Source organism: Nansenia antarctica (assembly GCF_963989245.1).
Source record: "Nansenia antarctica genome assembly, chromosome: 10".
NCBI lineage: Eukaryota > Metazoa > Chordata > Actinopteri > Argentiniformes > Microstomatidae > Nansenia > Nansenia antarctica.
Genome location: NC_137680.1, coordinates 34,019,527 through 34,037,110, shown reverse-complemented (window position 1 = coordinate 34,037,110; position 17,584 = coordinate 34,019,527). Strand labels below are relative to the sequence as shown.

Genomic DNA, 17,584 nt, shown 5'->3' with positions numbered 1-17,584 from the left:
GCTCGAGCAGGAGCTTGTTTCCCCCTCTGCGCTGTTTGGAGTTGCTGTTTTTTTCCGTCTCTTCTTGCTGTGGAAATTATGAAATGAACATTGTCAGTGTGATGTTCAGTCTGTCATTATCTCTCTCTTCCTTTCTCCCTCTCTCTCTCTCTCTCTCTCTCTCTCTCTCTCTCTCTCTCTCTCTCTCTCTCTCTCTCTCTCTCTCTCTCTCTCTCTCTCTCTCTCTCTGTCTGTGTGTTAGAGAGAAAATGAAAGTGGAAAAAGTGACAGCCCATTGTTCTTCAAAGTAAGCAAAGTGCAAAGTACCGATGCCCTCATGCTCCTTATAATGTCTGGATATTAATTACTCTCACGGAGAGATAACAACAACTGTTGCGTTATCTGTTTGGCTCAAAACACTGAACTCGTATTGGCATGGCAATACAAACAATATCTGATACTAAAGTGAAACACACTTCAGATTAAAACATTGATACTTACATAGTGTATTCTTTAGTGCCAACAATATTTATATCTCAAGAACAGAACAGAAGTACTTCAGCATGCTGAGAAAGGAATATCAACAGACTTCAGCTTCCTTTCTTAAATTCAAACTGATAAAACCTGACTGCCTTTTTAAGTCTGGTTAGGTAAGGTCCTTCTCCTGTTAAGGGTTTGTTTTCCAACAATGATTCCCTCTCTCCCTCTCCAGATGCGTTCAGTCAGTCTGATGACCAGGATTCCTCTTTAAACACATCATCATCATCGTCGTCATGTATATCTGCACACACAGCAAGACCAGCCGCTGTTCACTTCTTAGCAACTGGCTTATGGCACGTCTGCACGTCGCTTCTACCGAATGAGAGACAATGCAAACATTTGACCAAAAGCACATATGCAAAAATGTCCCGAGGCTCTTTGATGTATCTACGGCAGAATTAGAGAAGATTTCTTTTAAAGTGAGTTTTGCTTGGGTCACAAGTCCTAAGGACGTATACGTTATTCAACAAAGCTTTGTCAAAGATACTTCCACTGACTTCCCACGGTACCACAGCAAAAAAAAGAACAACCACTCATAAGCTCTCACCTTCCTGCCGTTCCCATGGTGAACCACACCACTCAGCGGCAGCCTCAAAGGAGCTGTGTTGCCATGGTAAAGAACACCTCAACACAAGCTTGTGGGTTTACTCCCCAGAGCCCCTCTGCTAGCTAATGTACAGGTCCACAATAACATTCAGACAGGTTTGATTCCATGAGATCAAATCAACTCTCTCTCTCTAACTGGCAACATTTCAACTGTCTCATTTTGACATGCTGTAGTCAACAGTTGTTGCTTAGATTCACTGCACCCCCCCGCCCCCACCCCCCCTCAGTCAGTACTGCATTGATGGCACCAGGCACCCTAGTCACAGTTACAACCAACCAAAAAACTTCAAATCTATAAATAGCGTTGATATTTAAAAGGATCCCGAAAAATCGATAGACTGACCCTGACTAAAGGGTATTATAGTACTAACGCCTGTCAATTCGTACAAATAAAACAAGCGATGCTGAATACTCTATCAATCATGGCATTCAACGCTGCGGACACTGGGAGCCCATTGTGCAGTGTGTCCGTGTGTCAGCCCTGTGTGCTCCTGACCCAGACCCGTCTCTTCACACACACACACACACACACACACACACACAGCGACATCGCTGAGTGCCACTACTGCAGCTGAAGGGCTGGGGTGAGGGGTCAACACCATCGATCATCTAAGAGTCAGCCAACATGGAGGAGATGTTCAGGGTTGTTCAGTTCAGTGTTTCTTGGCTCCCTCTATTGTGTTGTGTTTCCCTGTTCTAACCCACCTGATCGGACGTATCAAGGGCTCGATCGGTTGGTTGATTGGCTGAATCAAGTAGGTTGGAGGGGGGGGGTCAACATCAAGGCGCAGCGTTTTGGGTCCCGCCCCAGGACTGAGATACACTGGTTTAAGTGACCTCAAACTAGCTCATCTACTTGATAAACTTGATGTAGTCAAACTACTGTAGTCAAATTCCTGCTATGCCTAAAAACACTTGAATTCAATCTGGACCCTCAAATCATGGGATAACACCTACTCGTTGTGTTAGCGTGAGCCACCGTGACCTGAGTTTGGCAGCGTCTCTGTACCACATAGAATCATCTCTATGATCAGTGTAACAACGCTGACAGTAGTTAATTACTGTACAACAGCTCACCGACCTTAAGGAGATCAATGTGAAAGGTTAACACAACTTGCTTCAGCTTGTATCCACCAGCCCCACCAGTTTTGTCATTTTCTGAAACGGTTTGCATGTACAGACAACCGTAGCTTCCCTCAGTATGCACATGTTGGGTTTGGCAAATGTTGTCTTTATTTACTGTGACACCCTGCTATAGAGAGCTTTGTGCCCTCCTTTGTATTGTAATGAGAGCTAGTGAAATCGATGCGGAACAAAGGAATCTTTTCACGCTCTCATTTTCTAGTCAGAAGTCTCAAGTGGTCCCGGTTCTCTCTATACAGACTCAAGATGGGTCATCAAAGAAGCAAGTGAGAAAGTGTTAATTCTAAGACTAGATGGTTAATTCTAAGACTAGATGGTGTACAGAACCTATGCAGAGAAAGTATTTTGGTACCGAGTGGGCTGGTTTCCTTGCATTGTGTCCACGGCTCTGTATACAGAACAATTTAATAATGATTCTTTCTTTCCATAAAGTAGGCTATATTTTCTTAGATCAAGTGTAATTGGATTAAATAGAAATACATTTGTATTTATCCTTTATTTGACAGGGCTATATACGTAATATAATGTATCACACCCTGTCATAAATTAGTTGGCGTGGTCAGGATTTTGGCAGATTAATTTCTATTACAGCTAGGCTAACAGTTTTGTCTGTTACATCTAAAAGGTATTAGCCAGACCGAGGTATTTGCCAGACACAGTCACTGGAGCTCTCTATATGGCCTGTTTGTGGCTCTATATTTGTCAACTACAAAGAGAGAGCCATTTGGCTGAGTCCAGATCTCATGAGACAAATCTCTGACTGGATGACAACATGCTTACATATACTCGCCTTCTGGCCCTGCGTTGCACAGATGAGTGCCTTAACTCTGAACTGGCCCATTTTGAACTCTCATCTATTTAAAGCAACAAAACACGCCAAAGCCTGCCTAGAACATTCTATCCATTCTCAAGTGAAGAGAGTGGTCAACGGTAGACAAAAAACAGACAACAGAAATCCTGGCCGAGGTCAGTGACTGGGCCTGCCGGGCTCCCATCTGCTCTCTAGCTAGATCAGTGTCCCAGCCAAGCAGCTGCTCTGGAATGGAACCACTATACCACCATGACCCGCCCAGTCTGCCCAATGAAGCTAGTCTGCCAGCTAACCACAATGCCAGGTCTACCTGGAATACACCACTAACATACTAGTGAATACACCACTAACATACTAGTGAATATACCACTAACATACTAGTGAATACACCACTAACATACTAGTGAATACACCACTAACATACTAGTGAATACCACTAACATACTAGTGAATACCACTAACATACTAGTGAATATACCACTAACATACTAGTGAATATACCACTAACATACTAGTGAATATACCACTAACATACTAGTGAACATACCACTAACATACTAGTGAACATACCACTAACATACTAGTGAACATACCACTAACATACTAGTGAACATACCACTAACATACTAGTGAATATACCACTAACATACTAGTGAACATACCACTAACATACTAGTGAATACACCACTAACATACTAGTGAATACCACTAACATACTAGTGAACATACTACTAACATACTAGTGAATATACCACTAACATACTAGTGAATATACCACTAACATACTAGTGAATACACCACTAACATACTAGTGAATACACCACTAACATACTAGTGAATATACCACTAACATACTAGTGAACATACTGAGTGTGACAGACAACAACTAACCACTGACCTGAGTGTGACAGACAACAGCTATTCCCTGTCTGCCCACGCCCTGACCCCTCAGACCACATTCAGCCTGCCATTGTGCCAGTCTGCCAGCTTTGAGAGGCCCCGGACCACCCTCCCCCCACCGCCACCCCACCCCACCCTCCCTCCCAGTCAGTCACCCACAATGGATTACATCACCACCAGGGATGAAGTCACTGCTGTCTATCTCTCTGTGGCTGGAGAGTTTAAGCACTCCTCTCCACCCCCCCGAGACACTAGACACTGATGCTTTATCAGAGATCATTGTGCTACAGGGACAATATTCTATGCTAGATTTGCTCATGCTTATTGTTGATGGTAACATTATACCATATAAAGGTATACGGCAGTGTCATGTAAAGGAGAGGGTCCTGATGCAACCCCATTCTTCCTCCCAACGGAGAAATGACCCCGATGACAGCACGGCCCCTGTCTAAAGCCTCTCACATGGAGAAAGGTCTGTTCATCCAGCAGCACTGACTAGAGTGTTGTGACAGAATCCTGTCTGAACTCAAGCCCACATTGTTCCTGTTGTATAATCACATGATCTCTATGAGTAATGTAGAATAAAGTGGAATACCTTTGACTTGCTCAAAATGAAATTATGTCAACTGCCACTACATTTTTCCATTTCAATTGAGCTGTGATTGAGTTTACATTTCAAGACATGCAATGTTAATAATGGAAATGTGGCTAAAGAGCTACAGTGTAACATTAACTAACTAATTACAAACCCTGACCTGAATATTTAACTCATGACACACACCATAACCTCAATGTGTAAATTAGTCTAAGTGTTTATGACAGGAGCCAGTGGCTCTCGGACCACTGCACTACAACCTCGAGCGAGGAAATCTGGGGCGAACTCCTGAACTCCTGCATCGTCTCCTCATGCGCACCTAATACAACATATGGGGAGAACACGCTGCACAGACATGCTTTGAACAACATATACCTTTCATTTGGTTGAATTTCATATAGGCTGAATACTGTCTTTTTAGTAATGTAAATATAGCCTACAATCCATTAAAATATATACTTGTTCTTTTATAGCACATGAAAGATAACCTTTAGAGAGGGATGCAGTTATGGCAGCTATGACAGTTTCATGCATGCTACATCCTCTTGAAGAATACTATTCTATACATTCTACTGTTGTATTAAAGGATATAGGCCTACATTATGTAACTACAGCTTAATAGAGGCTGCAGCCACAATATAATATACTCCATTTCGGGACATTACCCTAAAAATCATAGGAAACTAACTTACTAAATAGTCCTGTTTTACATGACAATAGAACTGGAGAAACCCAGAGCATGTTTCCTGCCTCAGTGAGGTGTTACGTAAACAAGCCCGCGGTGTAAACACGGCCACGTGACCATTGTTATTGTCCATCATAAGAACACCATTTCTGAAAGATCATTTCGACGATTAGAATCCTTATTGCAATGAATGATGTAATTGATCATTACAGGACCAGGATATTCGACGATGTTATTAGACATAATACCACAGCCAAACGGTGTAAAAGACAAGTTCTTTCAACTGACGTAAAAACGAAACCATATCTGACAACCAAGCGACTTCCTGCAAATAATGTCATCTTCTGAAATTAAATAGCATAATAAAAGAAAATTGCAATGTGCATCCTGATTCAAAACATTTTTCATCCAACATGCAACAACCATCAAATTGGACTGTACTGAACGGACATTAAAAAAACAAATAAACTTTGAACATCAACCCTTATTTTATAAGCTACAGATATAAAACATAACATGCATTCACCTGGTATCGCCAATCTTCTGCTCGCTTCAGTCTGTCAATTCATCTGCTGTCAATTCCACTAAATCATCACTGCGCGTCTCAGACCGTCAACACGGTTCTCCCGCTGCACGAGCTCGAATCTGCTGCATAGTTGAAGCCCGGAGATGCTAGGAGAAACCTGGCCCGCTGATTGGCTGCAGTCAGTTCTATCACTTCAATAGCAACGGTATTCTACTAGTTTTAAGATGGGTGAATAAACGATCATAATTGTTTTGTTTTATCCTGACATGTGATGTGGCTCTTTTTTATCTACAAAAATGTCAATGTGTTCTCTTACTGCTACATAAATCAATCAATCAATTAATGAAACATTATGCATGGAATACATAATCAATATGAACTTCCACACAAGCATTCAGTTACCAATTCCAAAACGGTATCAATAATATTCAAAAACCATAAGTGAATCATGGGGAAAGACAGTGTTCCCGGAAAAAAAAAAAAAAAAAAAAGAGCTACCACAGGCAGAAAATACAGTAGCACAAATGAGGGTCAAGAGCCTTGGCATGTGTATAAATACAATTTAAAAAACAATGAAATAAAATGTGTTCCAGGAAATGCACTCTGGCAATGATCCGAGGACAGGATGTCTAGAGAGGCTTGGTCAGCAGGTCCTGTGGGATTCTCTCTCTAGAGAAAGATTAAGATCCATTGCATTCCTTCAAAGAGGACATTACTGCTTGGAATGTACTGTACAGTGGGGAGAAATAAGTATTAGCAACAATTTATTAGCAATCATTTTTAAATTCAACATATTTCCGTTGCTATTCAGCTATTAACATGACATTTAGACCAGACATTGGTATTAACTCAATACAACTACACAGTGAAAGAAATTGAAACACCCAAAAAGTTGCAATAAAGGGGAATGACACAGGATAGTATTGAACACTGAAACACACTGAACACTGACATGTATTTCATACTTGGTGGAGAAGCCTTCGTTTCCAAATACAGCTTCAAGACGCTTCCTGTACAACAACAAAAATCTCACAGTGACCAGGTGGGATGTTGGCCCATTATTCAACACAGACCATCTTTAAATCTTGAAAATTGCCCAGTCAGAAATCTCCTGGAGAGCTCCTGTGCGTGGCCGGTTTACTGAACTGAGAAACCAGAACCCTGTTCTCCCAGCTGGAACATCTTGACTTCGCCGACGATCTCGCTCTCCTTTCAACCAACCACTCCAACATACAGGCTCAACCAACCACTCCAACATACAGGCTCAACCAACCACTCCAACATACAGGCTCAACCAACCACTCCAACATACAGGCTCAAACTGACAGGTCAACAACTTTGCCAGACAGGTTGGACTCAGCATCAACACCTCCCAAAAAAGTGATGCATGTAAACTCCATCCCCACAGCACCCATCATTGTGAATGGGGAACCACTTGAGTTTGTGGAAGATTTCACCTCCCTGGGCAGCCTCATCAGTAAGGACAGCGGGGCCTATAGGGACATGAAAGCAAGGCTGGGAAGGGCTCAGGGTGCCTTCTCACAACACCGTTCCATCTGGAGGTCTAAGCAATACAGCCTTAAAACGACGATGCTCTTGTATAACAGCAATGTCAAGTCTGTTCAGCTGTATGGTTTAGAGAGCTGGCCAGTTGTCAAAACAGACATGAGGAGAGTGGAAGTTTGCCTCAGATGAATATGCCAGATCTTTTGGTCTAACAAAATCTTCAACTATCAACTGTACAAGAAAACAGGTAGCCGGAGCATCACCAAGGAAATCACACACAGACGTTTGAGATGGCTAGTACATGCGCTGATAATGGAGCGGGAACGGATCACAAAAGTCACCTTAAGATGGACGCCACCAACCTGGGAGGCCCAAAACCACCTGGTGCAGAACTGAGACACAAGAGCTGGACCAGATGAACCTGTCATGGGGACAGGTGCAGCATGCTGAATGCAATGTTGTCACGGCTGTCAGTAGAATGGCCTTGTCTGTGTGTGTATGTGTATGTTTCTGTAGTAGTGCATTCTGTCTGTCTATGTGTGGGTGTGTGTGTCTCTTTATTTTTCAACTAGGAGAGATTCTTCCTGGTCCAGGGGCTCCACCCCTTTGATAATTGGGGGAAACACCAAGAACCAGCAGGGGTCACCTGGACCAATTCAGCCAATCATCATAGCCCTCTGGATTTAAATGAGACTCGTCATCAGCTGTTATGACTCTCACAACAGGCTCCCACCACTTTTGTTGTATGCCATGCTGGTGGTTTACTTTGTTAGCTGTCATTTTGTTCTGTCATGATTAGTTGATACTTTGATTAGATATTTTGGTTGATACTTTGAGTTTTGTACTTTAATAGTCACATTATACTTTAAAGATTTTACATAGTGACTCTTTTAGTTTAAATTAGCAAAATCATCCTAGGGATGTGTTCATTGTTTCTTTTGTTTATTGTGAGGCATTTGTTTGTTGTTTCAAATTCTATTTTTCATTATTTCCAAAACTATAATTGTATCATAATTTTTTTTTAATTTTACCCATAACATCGGTAATTTGTTACTTCTTTCACTGTAGATACCTAAATTTAACAAATGTAGGGGATGAGGAGGAGTATGTAAGTAAGTACGGAGAACTCATTAGTGGCATAAGCTGGTTTAGTGATTTTTCTTAATGTGTTCAATACTTTTTCCTGTGTCATTCCACTTTATTGCACATAGCCTTTTTTATGGATTGGAGTGTTACAATTTCTTTAGCTGTGTAGTTTTATTGAATTAATACCAATGTCTGGACTAAATTTCATGTGAACAGCTGGAATTAAAATTGAATTTCAAAATGGTTGATATGTGGAATCCCCCACTGTATTTGAAAATGGTTAGTCCATAATAGTTACACCTTAGGAGGAATTACATTTCTGTGTGGAGTGTGTTTTCTCTGGTAGTGTTACACAACCCAGTGGTGGTGGGTTAACAGAGAGATTATATAATCCATTGCCCACAGGGGCCTGACTGAGGACAGCTCTCATAATAGATGGTTCCCAGAGGTACATACTCCAGGACAAAGGCAAAATGGTCACATTTCTGATGACTGAAAAATAATAACCTGTGTATGTCCCATTGACTTGATATTTCATAATAAAAATGCATGAATGAGATGAATGTAGTTTTGTAGTTGAAGGAGCCTCAACAGCTCCACTGTGTGGTTAACTGCAAAATGAACATGTGAACAATCATGGACATGATTTAATTGAGGACGCTTAATTAATATTTTTATTTTCCAATTCAGTTAATAAACCTTTAAATGAACTAACATTTACAAATGCAACATGGTAAAACACTTCTTTGAGACAAGTGATTAAATCAAATATGCAAATAAAACATAAAATGTTAGAATGTTTAACATGATTGTGTAAATAATGATCACTGCATATTGTAAGTAAATAGTCCCATTGTCATATTCCATAGGAACTCAAGTTGCATCCAGTGTGTTCAATTCACTAGTCAACTGCAAAACATTCCATGATGCATTTAGAATCCATGGAATTCAAAGTTTCAAGTCCAAGTCATAATCCTCATTGACAATAGATGGGCTGTTATCATGGGGGTTGGATTAAGCATTCACTTCCCTTCAGTCGTTATTCAGAGTCAGGTAGATGTGTGTGGCACCCTGCTGCACATCAGAGAACAGCTACTGAGGAGTAGAGTCAGGCTCCATGATGGAGCATCAGAGAACAGCTACTGAGGAGTAGAGTCAGGCTCCATGATGGAGCTCCCCAGGGGGTCTTGAACGATGGGCTCCCCCTCCACCTCCCCAGACGTCACGCTGGCCTGCTCCGTACCCTGGGCCACCTCCTCCTCTCCATCCAGCCTCCAGCCAGAGGGGTCCTCCATGGCCATAGAGGGGTCCTCCATGGCGACTTGATATTCAAAAGGAAACAAAAATGGGTTGAAGTGTTGTCTGTTCATCTGTGAATTAAAGCATTTGAGTGTGCAGGCCCTACTTTGATTACAATTAGTGGCACTCTTCATCACCAAAAACATGTAGAGCAGCGGTTCCCAACCTTTTAGGACTCACGGCCCACTTTACAGATATGTCCAGTATTCGCGGCCCACTCAGCAGCGCGCGGGACTTTTTTTTCGCATGCACGCGCATGAAACGCGCACGAGCGCTCAAAACAATGACGTAATTTGACCAAAAACTAGAGGGAGCGTGGCAAAACAATTAAAAATAAATAGCGGTTAAACCATTAAAGCCGAGCGGCGATGTTTTATATAGCAGGTGATCAAATACCAAGATCGTAAATCTTGTATGTGTTCAATATTTACGACCAAACATCCTTATGTGTGTGGGCAACTCCCGACTCCGGTTGCCAGATGGGCTCTGTTTTTTTTGGTGGAATTAGCGGTTTTAGACTGTGGTTAGGGTGGAAAATGTCGATCCCATCTGGCAACCCTGTTCGCGAGTCCGGGATGGAATGTAGCCAATCAAGAAGCGAGCTGACTTCTTTTCGGATGGAAATATCGGCGCACACCACACACAATACGATCAAGGCTGTTCAATCCAAGATTTGTTATCTTTTTAAAATTAAAACGTTTTTGTAACAAAAAAACGTCAATAAAACATTTTCTTTGCCCATGATTTGGCGGCCCACTTGCAGTACTCTCGCGGACCTGGGAACCGCTGATGTAGAGGATAATAAAGACCCACTGACCAAGACATACTGTAGGTGTCTGTCACTAACTCACCTGGATCCATCTGGGTGGGGGTTTCTGTGCCATAGTAAAAACTGTTCTCTTTCTCTGGAGATTTCTTCAAATTCTCCATCTAAAACAAAAACGTATTCAGTGATTAGTTCACATGAGAATTACATTGCAAGTGCAATTGTCAATATTCAACACAAAGACTATTGTAGCTGACCTCAGTGCAGATAGATCCAGTGAGTCGACTTGAAATGCATCCTTTATCATCACTTTTGCAGGCGCTGTGGGGACAAAAGGTGACAAGAATTAGAAGATGGTACTACAATTCAACGGTTACGATGACTATTAAAATACAATCGTGAACATAGTGATCCCCACATTAAAGCATGACGCCAATGCGTATCAAGATGATCCTACCTGACGTTTTGGGGCAACGATGCCTCACAGTTGATAGAAGTCTCTGTCAGAGAATGATCCTAGAAAAACAAAATCTAATCAACACTGTTTGCATGCAACCTTTGGGGTAAAGCACTGTAATAAATATCAGGTCACTTTAAGCCCAGGGTCTGACTTGTCCTTTGTTGCAGTGGCCGGTTGAAGACTGGGGAATCCTTGCTTCCACATCTCGGAGGCTCGTTTCTTTCTGACGCCGTTTTATGATGTAGTCGTACGTGGACAGATTGTTTGACACTGCATAGAACGGGAGGAAAAAACACCCAGGAAAGATCATAGGAATCAATGGACAGATACATAGTAGCACCATGTCAATCCCATATGTTTATCTTTGTATTTAAATGACTGCTATATCACTTTCCTTGACGGGGACAAGAAAGTACTTAAATGATCTAATCTGCTCTGGTGTAGACGAGTAACAGTCTCTGGTGTAGACCAGTAACAGTCTCTGGTGTAGACGAGTAACAGTCTCTGGTGTAGACCAGTAACAGTCTCTGGTGTAGACGAGTAACAGTCTCTGGTGTAGACGAGTAACAGTCTCTGGTGTAGACCAGTAACAGTCTCTGGTGTAGACCAGTAACAGTCTCTGGTGTAGACCAGTAACAGCGCCTGCATGTGAAGGGTTTGTAACTCACAGAGAAACAGGTGGAATCCCAGCAGGTGGCCCAGCAGCAGCAGACAGGTGGTCGCCAGCAGGACCGTGACGAAGGCCAGGCCCAGGAGTCCAGCCGAGCCCGTCTCTACAGGCCCCAGAGGCAGGAAGACCAGCCACGTAGCATTACTCAACACACCTACACAAACACAGAGGCAGGAAGACCAGCCACATAGCATTACTCAGCACACCTACACAAACACAGGTCAGGAAGACCAGCCACGTAGCATTACTCAGCACACCTACACAAACACAGGTCAGGGAAAAGACAACACAAAACACAAGAGGCTCCTCAGCACTGACTAAATCCTTCATACAGGATCACTCTTACAACACCAGACATCAGTCGTTGGTCCAAATCCCCATTCTTCAGCACCTTTAATTAAACTAGTCGACACCTACTGTCAAACTGTGGTGCAGTGCGTAGGCTTGCAGGGTCCAAGAAGCTCTGAATGAAGATGAACAAGATAACCAAGAGAAGCAGGAAAACGGCCAACGCAGCAGATAGCAACGTCGTAAAAAAGTACCTGAGGGCCAGAGAGAAACATATCTGGCGTTAGATTACATGTAGAAGAATGATGGTCATTAAAAGACATGTAAAAGAATGATGGTAAAAAATATTTCCTCAAATTCTTTGTAGACAATAAAGGGTCCCAATGAGCAATCCTTCCAAGCTTCCTCTCACCAGTAGTTCCTTCCACCCACACAGGTGTTCAGCCATTCACAGTGGTGATCGAAGTCCTCAACACACTTGTTGCAAACGCGACAGTGTTTCACTTTTGGGCCCCTAGAGCAAGACGGAGGAATAGCACACCTTTTAGTCATTTCCTGGATGATCAAGTCAATTCAACAGCTCAGTAATATACAGTGGGGGAAATAACTTTCTACAACAGCATGTTTGGATACTGGATTCAGATTGGCTAGCAATAGTGGTAAATACCCCAACAACCCACAGTTTAGACCGCATTTCCAGTATCAATGCGCCTCCCAATCAATCTGATTAAGAACACCTGTGCTGACCTACAATGCAATCGTTGATCTTGTTTATGGGACTATATTCTGTGGCGGAAGGATATATGTATTCTGAAACGATTAATGACTGTAAATACATGAATGTAATGTTAAAACTGTGTATTTATTTTTTATATTATGTGGTAGCTGTTGTAGAAAAGCAATTGACCATTGGAGGGCGGGGGTTGTGGAGACATTGTCTTCGCCTCGTGCCACAACCCTGTACCAGTGGTAAATGTCTCCACAGCCTCCTTCGTCTCATGGTACATTGCTTACATTCAACACATCAACCATTTTTTATGTGATTGGAATGTTACGATTTCTTTATCTGTGTAGTTTTATTGAGTTAATACCAATGTCTGGTCTAAAGCTCATGTGAACAGCTGCAATGGAAATATGTTGAATTTTTAAAAATGCTTGATGTGTTAAATATTTCCCCCACTGTATTTGAAAATGGTTAGTCCATAAATTGTTACGCCTTAGGAGGAATTAGATTTCTGTGTGGAGTGTATGCTGTTCATGCTGTATGCTGTTCAGCGGTATACATACACAGTGATGTCACACAGGTAACAGTGTAGGTTGTGTATGACATGTGGCTGTTTCTTCTGGTCAAAGAAAGGCAGTGGGTTAGAGTAGTTCTTCTTGGCACGGACGCTGGCCTCTGCTGGATCTATAGACACTGCAGCGATATGTGTGACAAGATGCACAATAAAGGCAATACCAGTCACCTGCACAGAGGGAGGGTCAAGGGACAAACATATAAAATATTGCAATCTCATGTAACGCGAGTTAGAATAGCCACAACTTGACATGCTAACAAACTGGACATTTAGGCGAGTCATTGCTGTACACAAAAGCCTCTCTATGTAGTGGGTAGTGTCAAGTCTGAACAAATCAACTCTTTATATTAGCTACCATCAACCTACTAGTCTACTGTCTAAACAAGGAGTGCTGACATCATATAGGCCTACTGTAGCAGTCAACTCCATACAAAAGAACAGTGAAGACGTCTGAAAGAGAGACAAGAGAAGCTGCATCTGCCCCCATGACACACTGCTATTCCCCACTGCGAGCCTTAAACAGTGACAGTTCAAAAACCTTCTGTACAGTTTACAAGTCTTACGATACACAGTAGACATTGAAGTGAAACAAACTGATAGGAACACTAGCAGGACATTAGACCAACACACCCTTAATGCACCCGATAAGAGCAAGGCTCCCCTGGGTAAAGGATACTGAGTAGACAGCGTGGTTCCATGGTGATGGTAGAAGTGGGATGTAGACACCAAAGCCCACGACGGCCATGTAGCTGTATACTAACCAGCCAACCATCTGGAACGTGTGAGGGGGACAGTGCCAGCCGTTTACCCTTGGGAGGGTGGAGGGGGTCACCAGTTCGTTCCTGCTGTTGTGGCGCGCAGGGGCCGTACGCCTCAGCCCCCGCCCAAAGCACTTCATCTACAACACGAAGACAGTACAGACAGACAGACAGAACAGACATACAGGGGGAGAGCGCAGCCACTGAAAGTGAATGGGTGACAAATCCTCAACAACATCCATATCTAATACGACACTCTGACACACATACTTCTTCTGTGGAAGAGAGGCTGCCATCACATTTGCCAGGGAAATGAGTTGAGTAAGAGCATGACAACATGGTCACCATCCTCCACAGTTAGCTGTGTCATATCAGGAGCTCCTGTATTGTCCAATGTGGTGAGGGTTTATGTCACAGCTGTGGTCATAATATCTGTCCTGGAAATGTTGGGTTCAGATTAAACAATTCACTTCCTTGTTCCCTGGTTGAATCAGGTTAGAGCAGTTAGGCCACACAAGGAGGATAGTGCTTAGAGCAGCCAGTCTCAACATTTTGGCCTCACCCAATCAACGTTGCAGAGATCCACAAGAGTGCAAAGAAAAGTTTTACTTTTTTTTATGGCCTGATAAAACGAGTAAAATTCTTTGTTACTCATTCATAAACAATAATAATAATAATAATAATAATAATAACTTTATTTGTATATTTTGCAGCTCAAAGTGCTTTAATCATTATAGAATCATCATTTAATTATTTTGTCATTTAAAGGCAATATTTAAAAGATGGGTTTTTAGTCTTGACTTGAACATATTTGCTGAGGTTGCATCTCTAGTGTAAACTGGCAGTGCATTCCACTATTTGGGTGCATAAAATGAGAATGCAGCCTCACCAAATCTCTTCTTTTGTACATGTGGGAAAACCAGTGTCAGAAGACCTAAGCCAGTGTAGAGTTTCTAAAATAGGAGTGCAATGCAATATTATAAGCACTAGGCCATACAACTACTTTCAGGGAACAAAACAAATGTCTTTTCTGTGTTTTAAAGATAGTCTTTCCACCATTAATGGCTAAATATGGGTAAATAGCAAGAGCCTAAGGACCCAAAGCTGTATATGGATTCTAAATGACTCTCACAAGCAGCTTTCGGTCAGACCCTTGCCATTTAATGTACCCATAGACGTTCATAATGAAATGTGCTATGCAATCAAGGAAAACGTGTGAATACTCATTGGTGTCATAAAGACAAGTGTTTCCATCAGTTTAGCCATGACTTAGAACAACTGATTGTCGTCGTCATCATCCATCATCAGACACACATGAAAGCCTTGTTGACTGGTAAATGACAGGCATGAAAGCCTTGTTGACTGGTAAATGACAGACATGAAAGCCTTGTTGACTGGTAAATGACAGGCATGAAAGCCTTGTAGACTGGTAAATGACAGACATGAAAGCCTTGTTGACTGGTAAATGACAGACATGAAAGCCTTGTTGACTGGTAAATGACAGACATGAAAGCCTTGTTGACTGGTAAATGACAGACATGAAAGCCTTGTTGACTGGTAAATGACAGGCATGAAAGCCTTGTAGACTGGTAAATGACAGACATGAAAGCCTTGTTGACTGGTAAATGACAGACATGAAAGCCTTGTTGACTGGTAAATGACAGACATGAAAGCCTTGTTGACTGGTAAATGACAGACATGAAAGCCTTGTAGACTGGTAAATGACAGACATGAAAGCCTTGTTGACTGGTAAATGACAGACATGAAAGCCTTGTTGACTGGTAAATGACAGACATGAAAGCCTTGTTGACTGGTAAATGACAGGCATGAAAGCCTTGTAGACTGGTAAATGACAGACATGAAAGCCTTGTTGACTGGTAAATGACAGACATGAAAGCCTTGTTGACTGGTAAATGACAGACATGAAAGCCTTGTTGACTGATAAATGACAGACATGAAAGCCTTGTAGACTGGTAAATGACAGACATGAAAGCCTTGTTGACTGGTAAATGACAGACATGAAAGCCTTGTTGACTGGTAAATGACAGACATGAAAGCCTTGTTGACTGGTAAATGACAGACATGAAAGCCTTGTTGACTGGTAAATGACAGACATGAAAGCCTTGTAGACTGGTAAATGACAGACATGAAAGCCTTGTAGACTGGTAAATGACAGACATGAAAGCCTTGTTGACTGATAAATGACAGACATGAAAGCCTTGTTGACTGGTAAATGACAGACATGAAAGCCTTGTTGACTGGTAAATGACAGGCATGACATTCGGTTGCTTAGCAGATGCAGCAATACATCCCAGGTTGTTTGCACTGATGGTTTTGCCTAACAAATAACGTAGCCATAGCTCCCACATAGTGGCAACACAAGTCGAGACATGAAAATGCAAGACTTCATGTTTTACAATATTGCCTATTCGGAACATTGCATTCTATAGCCCATTGTATTTTGGTAACATTGATGCGATATTCCATTTATTTTCTAGAGCATGTCAAACTGTCAGCGACGCAAAACAACAGAACTCAAATCTGAACATGTATTTTTTTACACTGTTAAAAAAAAAACACATCAATATATGATTTCACACATTGCAAAAAACGTAATGTTTGTTCAAGTTTACAGGGAGTAAAGTTTCGATTCATTTGAATGACTTACATCTTCGTGCTTTGAAACCGATGGAAAAAATTGCTCAGACGAAAATGTGGTTTGTTGATTGTCCGTTCTGGTTTCATCTCATTGAGCAGCCTGGCAGGTGACTTCTATAAACCAGATTATTATAGTCAATTATGACAAAGGACCAGAACTCACTTTCTTCTCTCAACCACCCAAAGTAAAACGTCTCGTGACATAATGAAAAAGCGCATTTAATAAACCGGTCAAGCTAAACATCAATTGAGTATCAATTCCCATATACCGTCACCGTGCCTATCCGGACAGAAAAGCACAGGTGTGATAAGTGACTGAAGTTATCTCACTATGGAAACTGCTCTTGTTAAAACGCGCATGCGCAGTGTTTCCCGACCGCAGCCTCTCAGGTGATCAGTGGGCTTGGGCTGTTTAACACAAGCAGAGCTGCAGAAACACATTATAGCCCTTCCCCACATTGCATCCAACTAGAATCACTATTTCAGACTATTATGTTGACCTGTAAAAGCATAATTTTAAAAAAAGCAAATAATATCTACCATAACATCTTTACTCATACTATGTCATGATCCAACTACATACTGTAAGTATTTCAGACTGCCCTATGCTTATTAGCCATTGCTCGGTTAATTAATTTCTTTTGAAAACGATCCACTAAAAATGTTAACACACTCCATTGCTCATGGAAGTTGGAGACTATTATGTTACATACTCTATACAGTCATCATAGCATAAGGGGAAATGAAAACAGATAGGCAATACTGTGCCATGTGAAATGTACTTCTGTTTTCTGAGTTTCACACTCACATAGTCAGACAAATGTATGTATCAAATGCATCACTAACTGTATGGTGAAGGTAATGATGGAGACTCACTCCTATCCAAGACTTTGCTTTCATCCTGTTCAACTTCAGCTACCATAAGCAAGTTGCTACAGGTCCTAGCAGTACAGGGAATAGACCGTATTAACCTTTTTAGATCCTATGTTTGTTCCATTTGCCCTATTGTA

General features: G+C 41.9%; 1 protein-coding gene across 1 annotated transcript; it reads right to left on the bottom strand.

Moving 5' to 3' along the window:
• Positions 1-9,516: 9,516 nt before the first annotated feature.
• zdhhc11 (zDHHC palmitoyltransferase 11) lies at positions 9,517-14,056 on the bottom strand (the record flags this gene model as incomplete). Its single annotated transcript, XM_080541232.1, is given in 9 exon segments — positions 9,517-9,698; positions 10,528-10,606; positions 10,700-10,763; positions 11,372-11,742; positions 11,744-11,778; positions 11,990-12,114; positions 12,273-12,374; positions 13,148-13,326; positions 13,835-14,056. Coding segments are annotated over 9 exon segments (1,359 nt in total).
• Positions 14,057-17,584: the final 3,528 nt, after the last annotated feature.